This window comes from Muntiacus reevesi, chromosome 4, assembly GCF_963930625.1.
Source record: "Muntiacus reevesi chromosome 4, mMunRee1.1, whole genome shotgun sequence".
NCBI classification, from domain to species: domain Eukaryota; kingdom Metazoa; phylum Chordata; class Mammalia; order Artiodactyla; family Cervidae; genus Muntiacus; species Muntiacus reevesi.
This window is the reverse complement of record NC_089252.1, coordinates 152,624,360-152,643,598: the sequence shown is the minus strand read 5'-3', so window position 1 is coordinate 152,643,598 and position 19,239 is coordinate 152,624,360. Positions and strand designations below refer to the sequence as shown.

At 35.3% G+C, this 19,239-nt stretch overlaps 1 protein-coding gene across 1 annotated transcript in view; it reads right to left on the bottom strand.

The window, feature by feature from the left end:
- ADAMTS20 (ADAM metallopeptidase with thrombospondin type 1 motif 20) overlaps window positions 1-19,239 on the bottom strand; it is a 194,942-nt gene that overhangs the window by 118,824 nt on the left and 56,879 nt on the right. The window contains exons 5-9 of the mRNA XM_065932168.1: window positions 16,128-16,211; window positions 15,483-15,607; window positions 14,116-14,156; window positions 3,424-3,529; window positions 1,454-1,600 (exon numbers count right to left, since the gene is read on the bottom strand). Coding sequence (XP_065788240.1) covers window positions 1,454-1,600; window positions 3,424-3,529; window positions 14,116-14,156; window positions 15,483-15,607; window positions 16,128-16,211 — 503 coding nt within the window. The remainder of the gene's footprint in view (window positions 1-1,453; window positions 1,601-3,423; window positions 3,530-14,115; window positions 14,157-15,482; window positions 15,608-16,127; window positions 16,212-19,239) is intronic.

Sequence of the window (19,239 nt, the reverse complement as noted above, 5' to 3'; positions counted from 1 at the left end):
AGTTCGTTTATAGTTGACAACAAAATAAAGGAATTTCAGAAAGTGCTATGCTGTCTCTGTCTCAAAGAGATTTTCTTAGGAAAAGAATGTAATGCAGAGTAAAGAATGCCAGCTCTGGGACTTTGCATTTGGGTGTCACCACTTTCTGAATTGCATGGTGTGGACAAGTTAGTTAGTCTCCCCTGAGTCTAAGACTTCTCAACTACAAACTGAGAGCAGAAATGGCTGCCTTGCAAGTTTCTATTAAAGTGCATGATTTAATATCTTTAAAGGAGTTTGCAAAATAGTAGATAGTGGCAAAAAAGTGTATTTGCTACTCCTAGTTTGTCAAGTAATATATAGTGTATAGAAGACTGAAAATGTTCAGCCATTCCAACTCAGTTAAAAGCAACCATTTGTTCAACTTGAAATAATTAGAAGAAATATTTTGGGGGGAATTTTTTACTGGCTAGAGGGCAGAATAAATTTTGCCCAAAAAAATGAACATGTAACTTTTAAAATACCCATTGGCAAGAATCATAGCACCCCCTTCCAAAAATAAGCATACCTACTGGTATTTTTAATCAGTGCTTCAGTCAGCAATTGAACAAAGCTATATGCCACCATGTACAGATCAGCAACTATGTGCTGTGCTTTTAAATCAGTTCCCATACAAGGATAAATAGCCATTGCTAATCATAATTAAGGGATACATTTATAAATATATATTCCAAAAGATGGTTTCATTCATTCCCATAGTTCTCATAGAGATAGGGAAGTGAAACTGTATAAATTGGTGATTAGAATATGTAGAAGAAAAAAATCAAACAATATTGTGTTTATACCAAAAGACTACCTGGAAAGAGTTTGGCCTTGCTTTTAGAATGAGTATCATTAACTAGGATAGAAACACCATTTGGATAAGTTGGGAAGCAGAGAAATGTAGGAGATGAAGAGGCAAGGCCAGAACAATCTGAATCTGAGCTAGCAGTAGCCTCCAAAGGACAGGTAAACCCAGAGACTCCACATCTCTTTAGGGAACTATTTGAAACATTCATAATTTGACTTTAGCTATTTTCTGTCCTTCAAGGACACCTCAAACTTGAGCCACTAAAACTCCTCTCAAAATATTACTTAGCAGCTTCTGAAGAAATACACAAGGAAATACACAAGGAAGCTTTGATTCCCATTAAGCATCCGCCTAAGAAGGAGTTTTTATCATAACAGGAACCCAAATTTAAAAAAAAAAAAAAATGATAGCTCTGAATTAAATCCCCCACCAAAAAAATATAGTTAAGAATGAAATAATAAAACTCTTTGTCTTTAAACACCCATTTGTACAGTGGAAGAAAACTTAAATTTAAGTAATAAAAAACTCAACAGAGATTGAACAATTCTAAAAGAATACATGTTTCAAACTTTATAATCTAATAAATGTTCAATTATGTAACTAAAGTAACACGAAATTACTTACTCTAGGAATTCAGTGATATATTTCTGACTACATTTTGACCAGGTCCAAGGACTTGTGTGGTAATTTAAAGTTGGAGCCATGACATGATACTGATGTTTAATTCCAGTTTCCTTACATTTAAAACTATCATCGTGTGGAACATTAAATCTAAAAATAAAAATAAACACTTAAAAAAGAATAATAAAATGTACACAACATTTGAAACAGATCTCTTATTTTATAATATAATCTAAAATGCAGATCAATCTAATTATATCAGGATATGTACTCTTGATCTCTTCATAAAGTACTGAAATGCTAGGATTACCTTCATGTCTAGAAGTACATGATGTTTAAGAAATAGTCGATTATAACTCTGATCAATAGCACAGTCTGTTGCTTTGGTATGTCAGTTTCAACAATCAAACTATTTGGATTCTGACTCAGCTCATCACAATATCAACAAAGCAGTCATATAAAAACAATTATAATTTCCAACATGCATACCCGAGGCAATGTGTGTGGGAAGATTAGGTAAAGGCTCTACCACAGTAACTTCCAGACTACTGACTATCACTACAGAATTAAAAAACAAAAAAACTTCTTTAATTCTTAATTCCATCTCACTTTATGCTTCCCACCTATTTCACATGAAACAGCTTAACTGTTCTTTCTGGTTTATAATCTTAAAGCGAGGACTGACAGAACTGGAATAATAAAAATATTCCCAAATGGCAACCAAATCTTTACAAGGGCAAAGACATTAAATGATCAGCTGGCCAGCAACAGATTCTACATATTTTTTGAGGACCCCAGTAAAAATTACATTTAGAAGGAATATTGAAACCACTTGATTCAGTCCTTACCTGTCAAAATTTGTACTTAATATCAGTGTTTTAATTAAACTACTTACTGATATTCTAAACACACCTAAAGTTTCTCAGGAAGAAAATAAAAGGTAGTATCCTTTGCAAGAACACTGTACTAGTTAAGACTCGTGGTAACCAGCAAACACTGCCTTCGGGATGTTACCGCAATGCATGGTATACCTCGGGCATGCTGCTAAACCTGCTCTACTTCAGCAAACAACGTAAAAATCTGAGTGTGCATTTGGTGGTTGGTCATTAGATAGAACTATGTTACAGGGAACTGAAGAGGAACTAGCTTAATAAAAATTATCTCTGCCTGAAATTATTCCAGTTGAATACTCTAAGGATGTCAAGGCATGACCAGGAATAGACAATGCAGTTCAAGAGAAGCAGCTCCAGCTTCAATTCCTTATTAGCAAATAACCAAAAAATCAAAGGAGCACTGCGGGTACATAGGGAATCATTTTTCAGAGGATGAATTTCTAGGGGTTTCTGACTTTCTATGGGAGCTTTACGGGTATCATGGGAAATCATGGCCTCCACATTCTTAGAGCATAATACCCCAGTAGAATTTTTAACAATACAGGAACAGTTAGGAGTATTCCAAATGTTTACCAAAAAAAAAAAACAAAAACTACGGATCTGGGAGAAAAAGTTTTAAGAAAATATTTCAGTGATTAAGAAATTCCCACAGACCACATACTCTGTTGGGGCTCTGAGCAATAAGAACAAAAAATTAATTGATACTACAAATATTTGGGGGAGTTCCCTAGAACCAGGGGACCCTACAGGCCCTCCCATAAGACGGTAGAGCACAGTACCTGGTCATGCATAGGATAACAAGGGATAGAGGCCAGAAGTGCTGGTCATATAATCCAATACAGTAAATGAAAGAAAAGAGTTCCAAAGTTCTAGTTCTTTGCTTAGTCTGTTGATCTGTGTAGCCTGTCTGACCTAACATAGATCACAAAAGAGCCAGAGTTAGCATTTCAGGGGTTAACATTACACCACTAATATTTTGTAAAGATATAAAGATGCTAATTACTCAGTTAAAGACAAAACTGTAGACATCATGCAATGCTATGTCGAAGGCTCACTACTGGGGTGACACAAGATACTTACACATGGCCAAGTTCATGGGCTATGGTGAAGGCAGCACTGAGTCCATTTTCTTCACTAATAGAGCAGCTCCGCAAAGGGTCACACAGGGTACCTAGCTCTGCTAAACCTGAAAAATGTCATATTTGTATTTCAACAAAATGGGGAACAGCAGAATCACAAAGAAAGCACTAAGCATTTATCATGTGGCATTACTACTTAGAAATAAATGCAGAGTCAACTGTTAATACTGCACAGATGTTTTATAAGGCAAAGAAAAAAAAAAGAACAGAATGATTTATCTGTAGCTGAAACCATATACTTTTACTGAAGAAGATAATCCAAAATGTGGGATAAGCAAACAATTTTTTAAAAGACAGGAAAAACAAAAGGCCACAGGAAGAATGAAATTTTAGGCCACATTAATGTTATTAGTAGGAAAGGTAATGAATGTCTAAACTGGTAACAGTACTAATAAAGAAAACAGTCCAGAACAATATAAATTATAAAATTTAATTTTTTAAAGCTTTGAAGCAGCATACACTTATTCAATTGCCATATAATAATTAAATGACTAAAAGTATGTTAAATACTTAGAATAGTGCCTGGAGTTAATAGATGTTAAATAAGGCATGATAATGACATAATCATTGGAAGCACTTGATTTTGTAACCATTTCAGCAGTGGAAAACGTATCACACATCAAGATCTAGCCACTCATTTAAACAGCAACTTGCAACTGGAATTGCTGCCGAAAGATGATGACAGTATGAACTGGCTGGACACCAAAGAAAATAGTTACAACTGATATAGTCTTTTAATCTAGGATAAGAAATATAAAATAAATGCTCATAACAATATTCCATATTTCATCATCAAGTTAGCATTCCATTTTACTTTTTAAAATAACACCATGGCTTTTACTATTGTTATCCTTCAACATTTGCTTACAAATTTATCTTCTCTCTTATGATGATTCCTTTGATTAAAAAAAAGATTTTCATATATACAGTAACCAGTTTCTTACTGTAAAAATTTTGCCTTTAGAAATTTCTTAATATAAAATAAACAGACATATTAGCTACTGTGTTTTAGGTCTTTCCTATCACATGTGCCTAAAAAAAGAAATAGAAGCTAACTAAATAATCTAAAAATATGGGGAAAAAGTCAGACTGAGTTCACTCACCAATACATTCTTAACAAAAATAAAAGATGCCCTCTTTCTGACTCTAATGCCAAAAAGCCTTGCTTGGGCAAAGTCCCCCCCAAAAGAACTTTTCCTTAGTTAGAATCAAGACCAAAGCAAGAAGGAAAAAAAGAAAGATATTCTTTCTTTAATAGTCCTCTGAGAAAGAATGAGAGAATTATTATTTTCTTTAAGATTTTAAAATTCATACCATATGGGCAATTTTTAGTCAATTTCATATTTCTCCTTTGTCAAAATAAGTTAAACACTACACATTGCTTTTTAAGAATATGTGCTGTTCCCTTGCTCTCACTAATATTTTCAATTTGCTTAGTGGCTCAGTCCCAGTTGTACTATTCACTTACAGTGCTGGGTATTTGAAATACAATATTGACTCCATTGGGTTTCCATGGTGGCTCAGACCATAAAGAATCTGCCTGCAATGTAGGAGACACGGGTGCAATCCCTGGGTTGGGAAGATCCCCTGGAGAAGGGAATATACCCACTCCAGTATTCTTGCCTGGAGAATTCCATAAACAGAGAAGCCTGGCAGGCCATTGCCCATGGAGTAGCAGAGAGACATGACTGAGTGACTAACACTTCCACTTTTCACTTTGTTCATTGACTCCATTACCACCCAAACTTTGCTTCATGCTTAAAGATGGGTGGGACTTCCCCATAGCTCAGATGGTAAAGAATCTGCCTGCAATGTAAGAGTCCCAGGTTCAACTCCTAGGTCAGGAAGATCCCCTAGAGGAAGAAATGGCAACTCCTTCCAGCTTAAAGATGGATATATTCTAAGTTGAAAATTTTAGTCACATGACATATCTGTAAAAATTAGCATTGCATATGATTAAAGATCAAGCTCAAGCATCTCCATTAGATAAACAAGACTAACAAAAATCAAAATGAATGTATAGCCTCACAGTACCAAGCAGTTAGCTGAGAATTTATGCCTAGATTCACTCATTCTGATTCAGGGCTCTCTAAAACTTGGCAGAGATATTAATAGAATAAACTAGCACAGCCCAAATTTGACACAGATTCCCTGTATTTGAAAGTGCAAGAAGCTGCACAGAGTCACCAATCTATCATCTTGAAGAATAACGACAATTTTTAACTTACTTTGTAAAATATGCCCAGAGACTAAGACAACAAAACTTGCAAAAGGAGATATAAGCAGGAAACCTAGTAATTATTGCCAGTATCTTGTATTTGTTATTAAGAACTATTCTTAGTTATTTTTCCACATATTTTAGAAGGGAAACTAAAATACTAAAACTTGGGTTAATACAAGTTGTGTAGCCTTGGGCAAATTATTTACCTCATTTGTAAAATTGGAAAAATAGGTCTTCATAGGTTTGTTGTAAAGATTAAATCAGTAGTGTAGTGTTTGATACAAAAGCACTCAAATATATCAACTATCATTATAGTCACTGCTACTCTTGATTTCAAGGATAACAGGACTACTTTGATTTGCATAGTCTATGTTTCTAGACATCAGTATGATTTATGTGCACAGGAGTAGCTGAAAACTGCAAAAAATGAATGGGGAGTGAATAACCCAAAACGTCTAGCATTAAATCATTTTTTAAAAATATAGCAAATATATTCATATTAACTTTTAGTATAAATATGTGAAAACAAGGAAAAGATAATCTAAGAAATATAGAACATATATATCTGAGTACCAAGTCACTTCAGTTGTGTTCAACTCTTTGCGACCATATGGACTATAGCCTGCCAGGCTCCTCTGTCCATGGGGTTCTCCAGGCAATAATATTGGAGTGGATTGCAGTACCCTCCTCCAGGGGATCTTCCTGACTCAGGGATCAAAGCGCGTCTCTTATTGTCTCCTGCATGGCAGGTGGGCTCTTTACCACAAGCACCACCTGGGAAGCCTAGATATATAGAATAATACATCTAGATATATAAATATATCTAATTATATAGAATATGTCTACAAAGTTAGAGAATAGCTTGCAAGGAGAAGAGAATGAGGTCTGTTGTAAAAATTAGAGTGGCAGGTGCCTACTTCCACATTTGTGGAAGATTAACTTCTAGACAGTCCTTCTACCACAAAGAAACTCATCCAGTAATAAAAACTACTTTTTAAATGAATACTGAGCTCATGATGTATGAGAACTATCAAAGCCCCACACCTCCAAAACCTAAGATATATTCTCTCCCTGCCCATCTCATACCTAATAATGCATGCATATATACATATAAACAATTATATCATGTGAATGAAAGTCGCTCGTTGTGTCCAACTCTTTGTGACCCCATGGACTATACAGTCCATGGAAGTCTCCAGGCCAGAATACTGGAGTGGGTAGCCTTTCCCTTCTCATGGGGCTCTTCCCAACCCAGGGATCGGACCCAGGTCTCCCGCATTGCAGGCGGATTCTTTACCAGCTGAGTCACAAGGGAAGCCACACATGCTTTATACCATGTGCTAAATCCTAAATGGCAAGCAAGGAAGAGTAAGGATAGGAGTTACTCTGAGAGCAAATACTGATAAAAGCAATATGATGCAGAGAATAAGAGGTTGCTAGAGGAAGCTTCAAAGTAGAGGATCTGATTCTGAAGTCTCTGCCTTAAGTCAGGGACCTTGGTTATTAACACCCTTCAGATGATAGAAAAAACAACTGAAAATCTCTCTAGAGGAAAGAACACTTTTTAAGCAGTCCACCACTAACCTTATGGATGATTTTTATAAAAATATGAACTTACACTTAGAGATCATGAAACATACAAACAAGTAAGCATAGGAGAAAACGAGCAGACACCACATATTTTGCTATCAGATGTTTAGAATATTGGAACTGTCAAAGATGGAATATAAAATTACTCCAAATACAATGTTTCAGTAAATATGAAAGGCAATGAGAAATATGAGCAAATATAAAAAGAGTATGAACAAAATAAGTAGGCAGATTTTGAATAACAACTAAGGAGAATATTTGAAATTGCAAAACATGTTGAAATGGAAAATTCAGAAGATGAATGAAATACCAAATTAGATACAGCCAAAGAAAAAAACAATAAAATACACATTAGAGATAAAGCATGAAGGTAAAAAGAAATAAAAGGGTGGAAAACAATTATAATAAATGCAAATGGATTAACTTTGGTAGTAACAAAGATTATTATGGATATAATTTTTAAAATCCAATTATATGATGGATGTATCTAAAGAAATGAGACTCTGAAAAACTGAAACAAAAGATATATCCAGCAAATATTAAACAAGAAAAAGTTGGACTGGTTATAGTATTGCCAGACATAGTATTACAAAAATAAAATTATAATGACTACATTTTCTTTAAAAAGCATTATTAGAGATAAAAAGTCATGATACAACTGCACATAGTTCAAATCAAACTTATATGCGCCTAATAGGTTAGCCCAAAAATAGATGAAACAAAGTATCTGAATACTGTAACTGAAGAAATTTTAATGTCAAATTAAAAATAAACAGTAACAAAGATATATTCATGTTTCAGGTAAGTGTCCTACTAAGCAAAAAAAAAAAATAGTAAATACATAGCTGATTTGGACAGCATAACTTGATTTGACAGACACAGTTAAGAATACACATTCTGTTTGAACATCCACAAACATTTTTTAATTGACCACATAATAGATCATACAGTTGAAGTCTAGCATGGAGGATTTTGAGCATGACCTTGCTAGCATGCGAAATGAGAGCACTTGTGTAGTAGTTTGAACATTCCTTGACATTGCCCTTCTTTGGGATTGGAATGACAACTGACCTTTTCCAGTCGTGTGGCCACTGCTGAGTTTTCCAATTTGCTGACATATTTAGTGCAGCACTTTCACAGCATCATCTTTTAGGATTTGAAATAGCTCAGCTGGAATTTCATCACCTCCACTAGCTTTGTTGCTAGTGATGTTTCCTAAGGTCCACTTGACTTTGCATTCCAGGATGTCTGGCTTGAGGTGAGTGATCACACCATTGTAGTTATCTGGATCATTAAGACCTTTTTTGTATAGTTCTTATGTGTATTTTTGCCACCTCTTCTTAATATCTTCTGCTTCTGTTAGGTTCATACCATTTCTGTCCTTTATTATGTCTGACTTTGCATTAAATGTTCCCTTGGTATCTCTAATTTTCTTGAAAAGAACTCTAGTCTTTCCCATTCTATTGCTTTCCTCTATTTTTTTTTTTTTTTTTTTTTTTTTTTTGCATTGTTCACTTAGGAAGGCTTTCTTATCCCTCCTTGCTATTCTCTGGAACTCTGCATTCAGATGGGTATATCTTTCCTTTTCTCCTTTGCATTTTTTCTCTTCTTTTCTCAGATATTTGTAAGGCCTCCTCAGACAACCATTCGCCTTTTTGTATTTCTTTTTCTTGGGGATGGTCTTGATCACTGCCTTCTGTACAATGCTATGAACCTCTGTCCATAGTTCTTCAGGAGCTCTATCAGATCTAGTCCCTTGAATCTTATTTGTCACTTCCACTATGTAATCGAAAGGTATTTGATTTAGGTCATACCTGAATGACTTAGTGGTTTTCCCTACTTTCTTCAATTTACGTCTGAATTTTGCAATAAGGAGTCCGTGATCTGAGCCTCAATGAGCTTCTGGTCCTGTTTTTGCTGACTATATAGAGCTTCTCCATCTTATATACACATAGAGAGAGCTTACATAGAAAACTTCCAGATGTACAAACTGGATTTAGAAAAGGTAGAGGAACCAAAGATCAAATTGGCAACATCCACTGGCTCACAGAAAAAGCAAGAGAATTCCAGAAAAACATTCACTTCTGCTTTATTGAATATACTAAAGCCTTTGACTGTGTGGATCACAACAAACTGTGGAAAATTCTTAAAGAATGGAAATGAGACTACCTTACCTGTCTCTTGAGAAACCTGTATGCAGGTAAAATAGAAACAGCTAGAACCGGATATAGAATAACAGACTGATTCAAAATTGAGACAAGAGTACGTCAAGGCTGTGTATTGTCACCCTGCTTATTCAACTGATATGCAGAGTACAGCATGAGAAATGGTGCGCTGGATGAAGCACAAGCTGGAATCAAGACTGCTGGGAGAAATATCAATAACCTCAGATATGCAGATGACATCACCCTTATGGCAGAAAGCAAAGAAGAAATAAAGAGCCTCTTGATGAAAGTGAAAGAAGAGAGTGAAAAAACTGGCTTAAAACTCAACATTCAAAACGCTAAGCACATGGCATCTGGTCCCATCACTTCATGGCAAATAGATGAGGAAACAATGGAAACAGTGACAGACTTTATTCTCTTGGGCTCCAAAATCACTGCAGATGGTGACTGCAGCCTTGAAATTAAAAGATACTTGCTCCTTGAAAGAAAAGCTATGACAAACCTAGACAGCATTTCAAGAAGCAGAGACATTATTTTACTGACAAAGGTCCATCTACACCAAGCAATGATTTTTCCAGTAGTCATGTATGGATGTGACAGTTGTACCACAAAGAAAGCTGAGCACCTAAGAACTGATGGTTTTGAACTGTGGTGTTGGAGAAGACTCTTGAGAGACCCTTGGATTACAAGATCAAGCTAGTCAAACCTAAAGGAAATCAGTCCTGAGTATTCATTGGAAGGGCTGATGCTGAAGCTGAAGTTCCAATACTTTGCCCACCTGATGCGAAAAGCCAACTTATTGGAAAAGACCCTGATGCTTGGAAATACAGAGGCAAGAGGAGAAGGGGATGACAGAGGATGAGATGGTTGTATGGCATCACCAACTCAATGGACATGAGTTTGAGCAAGCTCTGGGAGATGGTGAAGGACGGGGAAGCCTGTTGTGCTGCAGCGGGCATGACTGAGTGACTGAACAATAGACCAACAGGTGACATCAAAAGACTTCAAAGAATGGGCATCATATAGATCATGTTCTGCAGCTACAATGCAATTCAATAAAAAATAGTAAATCTCGGTACATTTGTAAAATTTCAAATGCATTTCTAAATTAATAAGTCTAGTTAATAAGTGAAGAAATCATGATGGATTTATATATACTTAGAATTTTTAAATTTTAAATGTCATTGAAAATATCTATAAAAACATGTAGGATATAGCAAAATGATACCTTGACATAAACAGGGAGTCTTAGACAACAAAATTAGAAAAGAAAAACTTGGGGGGAGCTAAGCAAACATAAGCAAACTGGGGAAATATGAGAGAGAGAAAGCAGAAATTAAAGAAATAAAAATGAAATTAAAAGAAAGAGTTGATCCTCTAAAAAACTACAAATGTAATAGACAATTTTTCATTGAAATTTATCCATTTAAAGAAGTTCAAAAAATATCAGAAATAAAATGAGGCTTGTAGACAGCTATAGATGAGAGTTTAAAAGAAAATGCTATGAGAATAAGTTATAAATTTTACTACTGAAAGAAATGGTGTAATATCTAGAAAAAAACGTTTTTAATTCAAAAAGATTTTTTTTAAGTCTGATTATCCTTGGAGAAATTAAATGGCAAAGTATATTTCCACACAGGAAAGATAAAACCCAGATGGTTTTCTAGGTGTGATCTTCCAAGCTTTCAAGGTACAGATCACTCCAACACTACATAAAACCTTCCAGAGAATGGGAAAAGAAACAATATACTCCCAACAAATTTGGCCTGGTGGATAAAACTTTGGTATCTGTGTCGCTGTTCCTACTCTTGACACCAACTGTCTCACTGTTCACACTGTCCGCACTTTTCGCTGAACCCAGGCTAGACAAGGCGTGAGCTAAGAGGCTAGAAGGAGCCGTAGGAACGACAGACACGTTTATTCTCTCCTGGCTGCCACAGCAGCCATAACACAGCCACTCTCCTGACTCACGCGGCAGTCGGAGCAGCAGCCACAACATAACCATAATGCAGCGGTAATATAGCCATGACATAGCCTCATATAACATAACCATGATGCCACGCCAACGTAGCCCCAATGCCATAGCAGCTAGGGCTTTTATGGTGAAGCTCTCATGGGCATGAGGCATAACGCAGCTTGTGACCAAGTGATGCCCATGTGCAGTGCTAGAAGTGATCTCAGCTGTTACATAGTTATTATTCACAAAACCTGCCATGAGAGAGCCTGATCAGGCCATCTTGGCTAATTTGCTCTCTCCTCACAGTATCAAAATCAGACAAATACAGTCAAAGGAAGGTCATTTCACTCCTGAAAATATATGCATGGAATGAAATCTAGTGGTGTGTTTAGAAACAAAAAAAAGAAAGAAAAAAAACCTTAATCAAGATTGACTTAGTGTTACAAAACTCATAAAAGGAATTCATAAGATTAAAATAATCATATCATTTCTAGGTCTGCAAATTTTTTTAATAAAAAATAAACATTTTCTAAGTTTCAGAAAACTATGATAAGTTTATCAGCCAAGAAGATCCTGTGGCAAATATTGCTCCTAATGGTGAAACTTTACAAACTTTACAAACTCCCTTTAAAATCCAGGAAAAAAAGGCTATCATCATCATTTCTATTCAACATTCAACAAGGTTTTTCTCTTACTAAAAGACAAGAAAAAAAAAACAAGGAAAAGAAAAAGACTAAAAAAAAAAAGGAAAGAATACTATAAGGATTAAAGAAGGGGAAGAACAACAACCATGATTCACAATGATATAAATTCCCACGGGTAAATTATGAGATTAATTAATGAATCAGTTGTCTCTATTTAAAATCAATAATGCAAATAATTTGTCGTATTTCTATCAATCAACATCACACACCAATATACTAATAAAAGAGGTAAATGAAAGTTGGGCATGATAAACTCTGAAAGAAAATAATACATACTACTAAAAAATATTTTAAAAGACCTTCATAAACAGATAATTGTTCCATAATGACTTAACATACTGGCATAAAATTTTTATAGGAGATCATAGGTCCAAGAATAGCCACAAGCTATTGAAGAAAAATAGATGGAGTTATATACTTTATGAATTATGATGATTTATTATAGAGCTATATAATTTGAATTTATGGAATTGGTAGATGAACTAAATAAAAAGTATTGATTAATGAAATAGCAGGATGTTTGCACATGCCAGTACAAATAGAAATTTTATATGTGGCATTGCAGATTCTAAGGAAAGGCATTGCAAATTCTAGGAAACTAATAAAAACATGATCTCAGGAAACTGGATATCCACACAGAAAAGAATCTTACAAAACTGGAGCCTTATTTGATACCATATCAAAAGAAACTCAAATAGTATAGAGATTTAAATGTGAAAGGACAAATTTTTAAATCCTTATAAGGATACAGAATAATACATTCAGATTTTGCACTACAGAAGACTTAGAAGGCTATAATTTCATCAATAAGACATAAAATTTCTAACTCTAAAATTATAAATTCATCTACAGTATACATTTTCATACAAACACAACAATAATCACTAAGGAACTAATCATTAAGAGATATTTACAATACATATAATCCAAAAAGGGTTTGGTATCAAGAAGTTATAAAGAACACTAAAAGGCATAAGAAAATGAAAAGTACTACAGCAGAAAAACAGGCAATTTTTTTTCATTTATTTCATTCCTCTCAGAAAAGATATATAAATGGCTAGTAAATATATTAAAAAGATGTCCAGACTCATTAGTGACCAGAGAACTGAAAATTACTACTATCATGAAATACATTAAATTTAGATTGGCAAAAATGAGAAATTTGAAGATTCTTGTATTGATAAGAATATAATCAAAAGGAATGATTATACACTATTGATAAAAAATGCAAATTGGTACCACTTTAGAAAATAACTTGGTGTATCTTATAAACAACATGAGCACCCTTAATGACATGAAATTCTAATCTTAGGAAAATACCTTAGGGTCCTATAATAAAGTTCCTAATAGAAAAAAGATGGAATCAGCCCAAATATTCACTGACAGAATAAAGACATGTGAAGCGTGGTTGAAATATTGTGTAATAGTGAAAATGCATGAACTAAAGCTCAAAAATAAGCATAATCAAGCCATTTCTTTTAAGAATACATACAAGTACTATAAAACTATTTTTCAAAAAAATGGAAGGAACTGGCACATACAAAATGTATGCAACTGGTTATCTCTTGGGGAAATGCAAGGGCTAGAATAAGGACTTAGCACAGGCCATAGAACAGTACTGCTAAATTTCTAATTCTTAAACCTAATTCATAAATCTGATAGTGGATTCATGGCTATTCACTTTCTTTTTCTTGCTTTAAATTTGCATATAAGTTGTTATGTACTATTTCGTATGGATCAAATGATACACAATAAAATACTTTAATTTAAATATGTCAAGCTTTGCACAGCACTTAATATTTAGTCATTGTTATATAAATAGTAGTTCCTAATATTCTTTAAAACTTATAGAAGCAAAAATCAAATAATAGTGACACTATAATCATTAATCAAGACAACTAAACAAAATGATTAATATAAATTAAAAGATAATCTAAACATCATCCTAAATAATTCAGTAAACAATTACATAAGCTGTATTTACAAAATAACTTACCTAACGTGTCGCATTTCTCTCTAGCTCCACAAATGTCTTCCCTTAAAACAAAAGATTTTGAAGCATTTTCAGAAAATATTTTTGCAACAAGCCAAAGCAAAGATAAAAAAGCTTTAATTTTGACATGTCTATTGCCCTAAACTGACATAAGATCCAGTTCTCTCAAGCTCTCAATAAGTTTAAGTCTAGAGTAATTCACCATTTTTGCACACCAATAAGCCAATAGGTACAGTATGAAAGTGCTATAAACAGCTGGAGCTTAATCAATTTCAATGAAAAGCTTTCTTAATGTATTTTTCACCTCTCTGCCTTTACCTTTGCAGTAGTATATGTAATACTCTTTTCTTGATGTTTCAATATCATTATGAACTTCAGCTATTATTCTCTGCTGCAAAATAATGATGTTCTCAAATGTTACCAAGTTGCTTAAACTTTTTGCTTCTGCATTACTCAGTCTCTAACCATTCAATACGACAGTTCTCTAGTCTCTTTCCCCGTGGTCTCCTCTTAGAGCCCTTTTCTTCCCTCCCATTTTAATCTGTTATCTCTGGCCATAACCTAGGGCATTAGAATACAGTGTATAAATGTGAGTCAATTCTGCTTTAGTTTGGAAAACAGATAAAGCACATGCACTGCGTCAGTTGTTTTACATTGACTAAAGGTTTTCATTTCAGGGTTCTAGAAAGTCAAAATTTCTGAGTCTGACCTTCAAGTAAAAGATTTTTTCCCGCTTTGGCCAACCAACCAAGCAAAACAAACTACAAACCTGGGATTCTTATACCATGACGGTTGCTAAAACAACAGTGTGAATTAACAATGTACTTGTAAAATAATCATTTTATAATAATAGCAGCTCTTTCATATAAATAAACAGGGTTGAGAAAAAGCCTAGCAAAAGCAGCCTGGTAATTAGATACACACTAAGCAACAAAACCGGAGCAGATAGATTTTTTTTCTTAAAGTATAAGGAGTCCAAAATAAACTCAGAGGCTTTCTTTACCAAGCGACTGGAAGGTCAAATAGGGAAGAAACAAAATGCATTCTCAGTTCCATAACTATGTTAATTTTCAAATAATTTTCCTAATTCTGTTATTTTGTCACTAACATAATAAGGAAATCATTTTGTTTAGGTCAAGCCATTACTTAGCAACCTACTGCTGCTAATTTCCTAAGGAAATCAGGCCAGTGCTCTGGTCTGAAAGAAACAGAAGAATGCTTTCATTCAAGGGTATCTTTCATAATACAAGTTCTCATAGAACACTACTATGTACTACTGAGAGAGAATTAAGGTAACAGGAAGTACTAGTGACCATGCAGGAGAGAAAGGGTAAGCAATTTCAAAGGAAGGGCTGTTTCTAGAATCATACCTTGTGATAAGCACAGCAGTGTCATGGTGGGATGGGTGGGCATCGTCAAGAACGTTCTGAGTTTGTTGCCATAAACAGAAATTGCGTAACGTGGTCGCTGCATTAAAACTGATGACTGGTCCTTCCTACACACGAAAAAAATCAGCAATTCAATATTACATCAAAACATTCATGCCCTCTCCCTTCCAAACTTGTCAGTGTTTATGCAAGTCATTAAATAGCATTTTTATAGGCAAATGAAGAAGTCACTTCATTGCTCCCTCATACCTCAAACATATTTTAGCAATCCTTAAGCCGCTGTGATCAAAACAGAATTGAATTAGATGCTCCTCAACGTAAGCATCCAAAATGTTGGATCAAAAAATAACTTCTAAAAATTATCATATTTTAAATCTAACAGTAGAATTATAAAAAGTGAATACCTGATTGTTATCAACCTTAACTTTTTAAATTGTTTATTACTTTCTGTGACTTCCTCTGTTGTCATTTCATTTCCATCATGATGGAAAAAGTCAACCTCATTCCTTTCTGAATCAAGATTTTTAACATGTATTTTTCAATTATCCCATTTCATGATCTACATACATATGTTCCTGCTAAGAGCCTACTACAACTAGGAATATTAGTTTTAGAACTGTTTCTTACCTGTTCATCATGAATTATAACTAATTTTACAATTACTATGTTTATAAGATTTCCAATACTTGAGTCCTTGTAGATTGCTGCAACCTGCAAGGAAAAAGTATAAGATTTGATGCCTACAATCAATATTTTTTTTCTCAAAAGGAAATTAAAAGCAATCTGACAGCCTCAATTCTCCAATTCAGTTGCTTACTGGAATCTCCTAGGGAGCTTTTCACAAACCTTAAAGTTCAGGCCACATCCCCCCTTATCAACTAAATCAGAATCTCTAGGGTTGAGACCCAGGCATCAGTATCTTTTAAAACTCCCTGGCATTTTTCTGATTCCAGCAGTGAAGCCAAGTTTGAGAAACAGTATCCTAGATCTTGTTACTGAGATTAATGCATTGATCAGCCGCATCCATATCACCTAGAACTGATTAGAAATACAAACTCTCAGGCCCCACCTGGACAAGTGAGTCAGAATCTTTAGTTTAATAAGATCTTCAAGGCATCTGAATATGCACTGGGGCTTGGAAATACTGTTCTAGATGATTCGCCAAAATATTCACTCTATTCTGTGTCACAATTCACAATTTATGTGTTCAAAATATTCCATAAAAATAAACACATAAATTTTACCTATTCTTCGGCAGTTTTACCTAATCTTTCTTGCCATGGTTGGATATTTTCAATTCTGAATATGCTTATGGTTTTTAATTGCTTAGCACCATTAGAAGCCATGGAGACAAATTCATCAAGAATCACAAAGAGTCATCAGTTCAGTTTAAGCACTCAGTTGTGTCCAACTCTTTGTGACCCCATGGACTATGGCACACCAGGCTTCCCTATATATTACCAACTCCTGGAGCTTGCTCAGACTCATGTCCATCGAGTCAGCAAAGAGCCACAGAAGAAGTCACAATCTGGTCTTCCACTCTCAAAAATTGGAGAGTGCAATTCTACAAGGGACTCTGCATGGGCTCAGTTTGTGACTCATAGTGAAAGTGTAGTACAATTCATCAATTAAAATCCTCCTCCTACAGCCACCATGGAGGCTGTCAGATAGCAAGAGTGTATTCCATGACCAACACCTCTGCCTAGGATTTCTGTAGGGACACACCTTTCTGAAGCTGGGCCACCCATGCCATGAAAATTGCTTCTGAATGTGGATCACCATCTCCTGGACCGCTGCCCAAACCAAGACAGCAATTCCTTCAGGAGGTGCTACTTCTTTCATTTATTTAATTAATATTCAGCAACTATTCCTTCCTTTGTTGGCTACAGACCCAAAGACGGGGAAGAGAAGATGGTCCCTGACCTTGTGGAGCTTACAGTTTCCTAGAAGTACCAGTAATAGAGCCCTGATCCTATCAGCCAAAGTTGCTTCAACATAATGAATAACATGAGAACCATCAGAACCAGACCCAAAAGCATCTCTGGAAATGCTGACCCTGTAGGTCAGCATGAACTTAAATAAACTTTCTAGCATTTTTCCTATTGTTTTAGCTATACAACCACAAATACAGATTAACCATTTTACCTGCAGTGATGTCTTTTGTTCTAGCATTTTTTGGTAAGGGTGATGGTCACCCCAGTGGAGTTAAGTGTCCAGTTAAACAGAGACAGGAAGATGACTGGCAATTTCAAACTGATGGGCTAGTATTGCAGTATTGCTCACTTTAAAATGGCAGCTGTGGAAAAATCTATGGCTGAACTAATATATAGAAGGTTACATGGAAAATGAGCATCTATTATAAAAAACAAAGTATATCCATATGTGTGCCTCTGAGTTATCCTCTGATCATGTGAGGTTAAAAGTAGATGCTTCCCTAAGTCAAACTAGAAGGTAAACAAAGCACCTCAAATGTAGGCACAAAGGCTCTTTTAATGAAAGCCAATTGCAAAGACTTGTCACTGGCCAACATGCATTCCTGGTCCTCCAGAGAAAAAAGCTTAGGCACTGTGAAGTATCTAAATGAGTAATTGATCTATGCATTGCCTGAAATGTGCTGCCTACAAATGACAATCTGATATTTAATATAAACTATAAAATAACCACAAAAATGTTTTCAGTTTCAGAAGGAAACAGATGTGGCTCCTTGATTGAAAAGTGACCAACCAACCAGCTAGAATTTAGAAACACATCCCCAGTGTTCTGACACTACGTTTTTAAATATATTACTTCAGCAAAATTTCTTTTAAAATTTAATTTTGGGAAAAAAGATAATTCAAGTAATTATGCAATATGGTCAATGTTATGAGGCAGAGTCCTTTTAATTCAAATTTTAACTGCCACTTGTTGATAACACCTAATGACCAGGCTGCTATAAAGATTAAATGAGATGGTGTACAAAAAGCATTTAGGTCACCAGAAAAATAGCACTGATGAGCCTATTCTCAGGGCAGGAATAGAGACACAGACATAGAGAAGGGACCTGTGGATATCGGTGGGGGGGAGGGGAATGGAGAGGAGAAGGTGAGACAAATTAAGACAGCAGCACGGACATGCAATCACTACGTGCAAAACACACAGCTAGTGGCAAGCTGCTGTCTAGCACAAGGAGCTCAGATCCAAGCTCTGTGATGACCTCATGCGCAGGAGGGAGCAGTGGGAGGAGGCTCAAGAGGGAGGGGATATATGCATACATATAGCCCATTCACTTCAATATACAGCAGAAACTAACAAAACATCGGAAAGCAATTATACTCCAATTAAAAACAAACAAAAGCAACAATACTAAAGAATAAAGAACACTAGTTATTTTAAAGAAAAGCATTTAGGTCAGGGTCAACCTCAGATATGCAGATGATACCACCCTTACGGCAGAAAGTGAAGAGGAACTAAAGAGCCTCTTTTTTTTTTTTTTTTTTAATATTATTTTATTAGTTGGAGGCCAATCACTTTACAACATTTCAGTGGGTTTTGTCATACATTGACATGAATCAGCCATATAGTTACATGTATTCCCCATCCCGATCCCCCCTCCCACCTCCCTCCCCACCCGACTCCTCAGGGTCCTCCCAGTGCACCAGGCCCGAGCACCTGACTCATGTATCCCACCTGGGCTGGTGGTCCGTTTCACCATAGATAATATACATGCTGTTCTTTCAAAACATCCCACCCTCACGTTCTC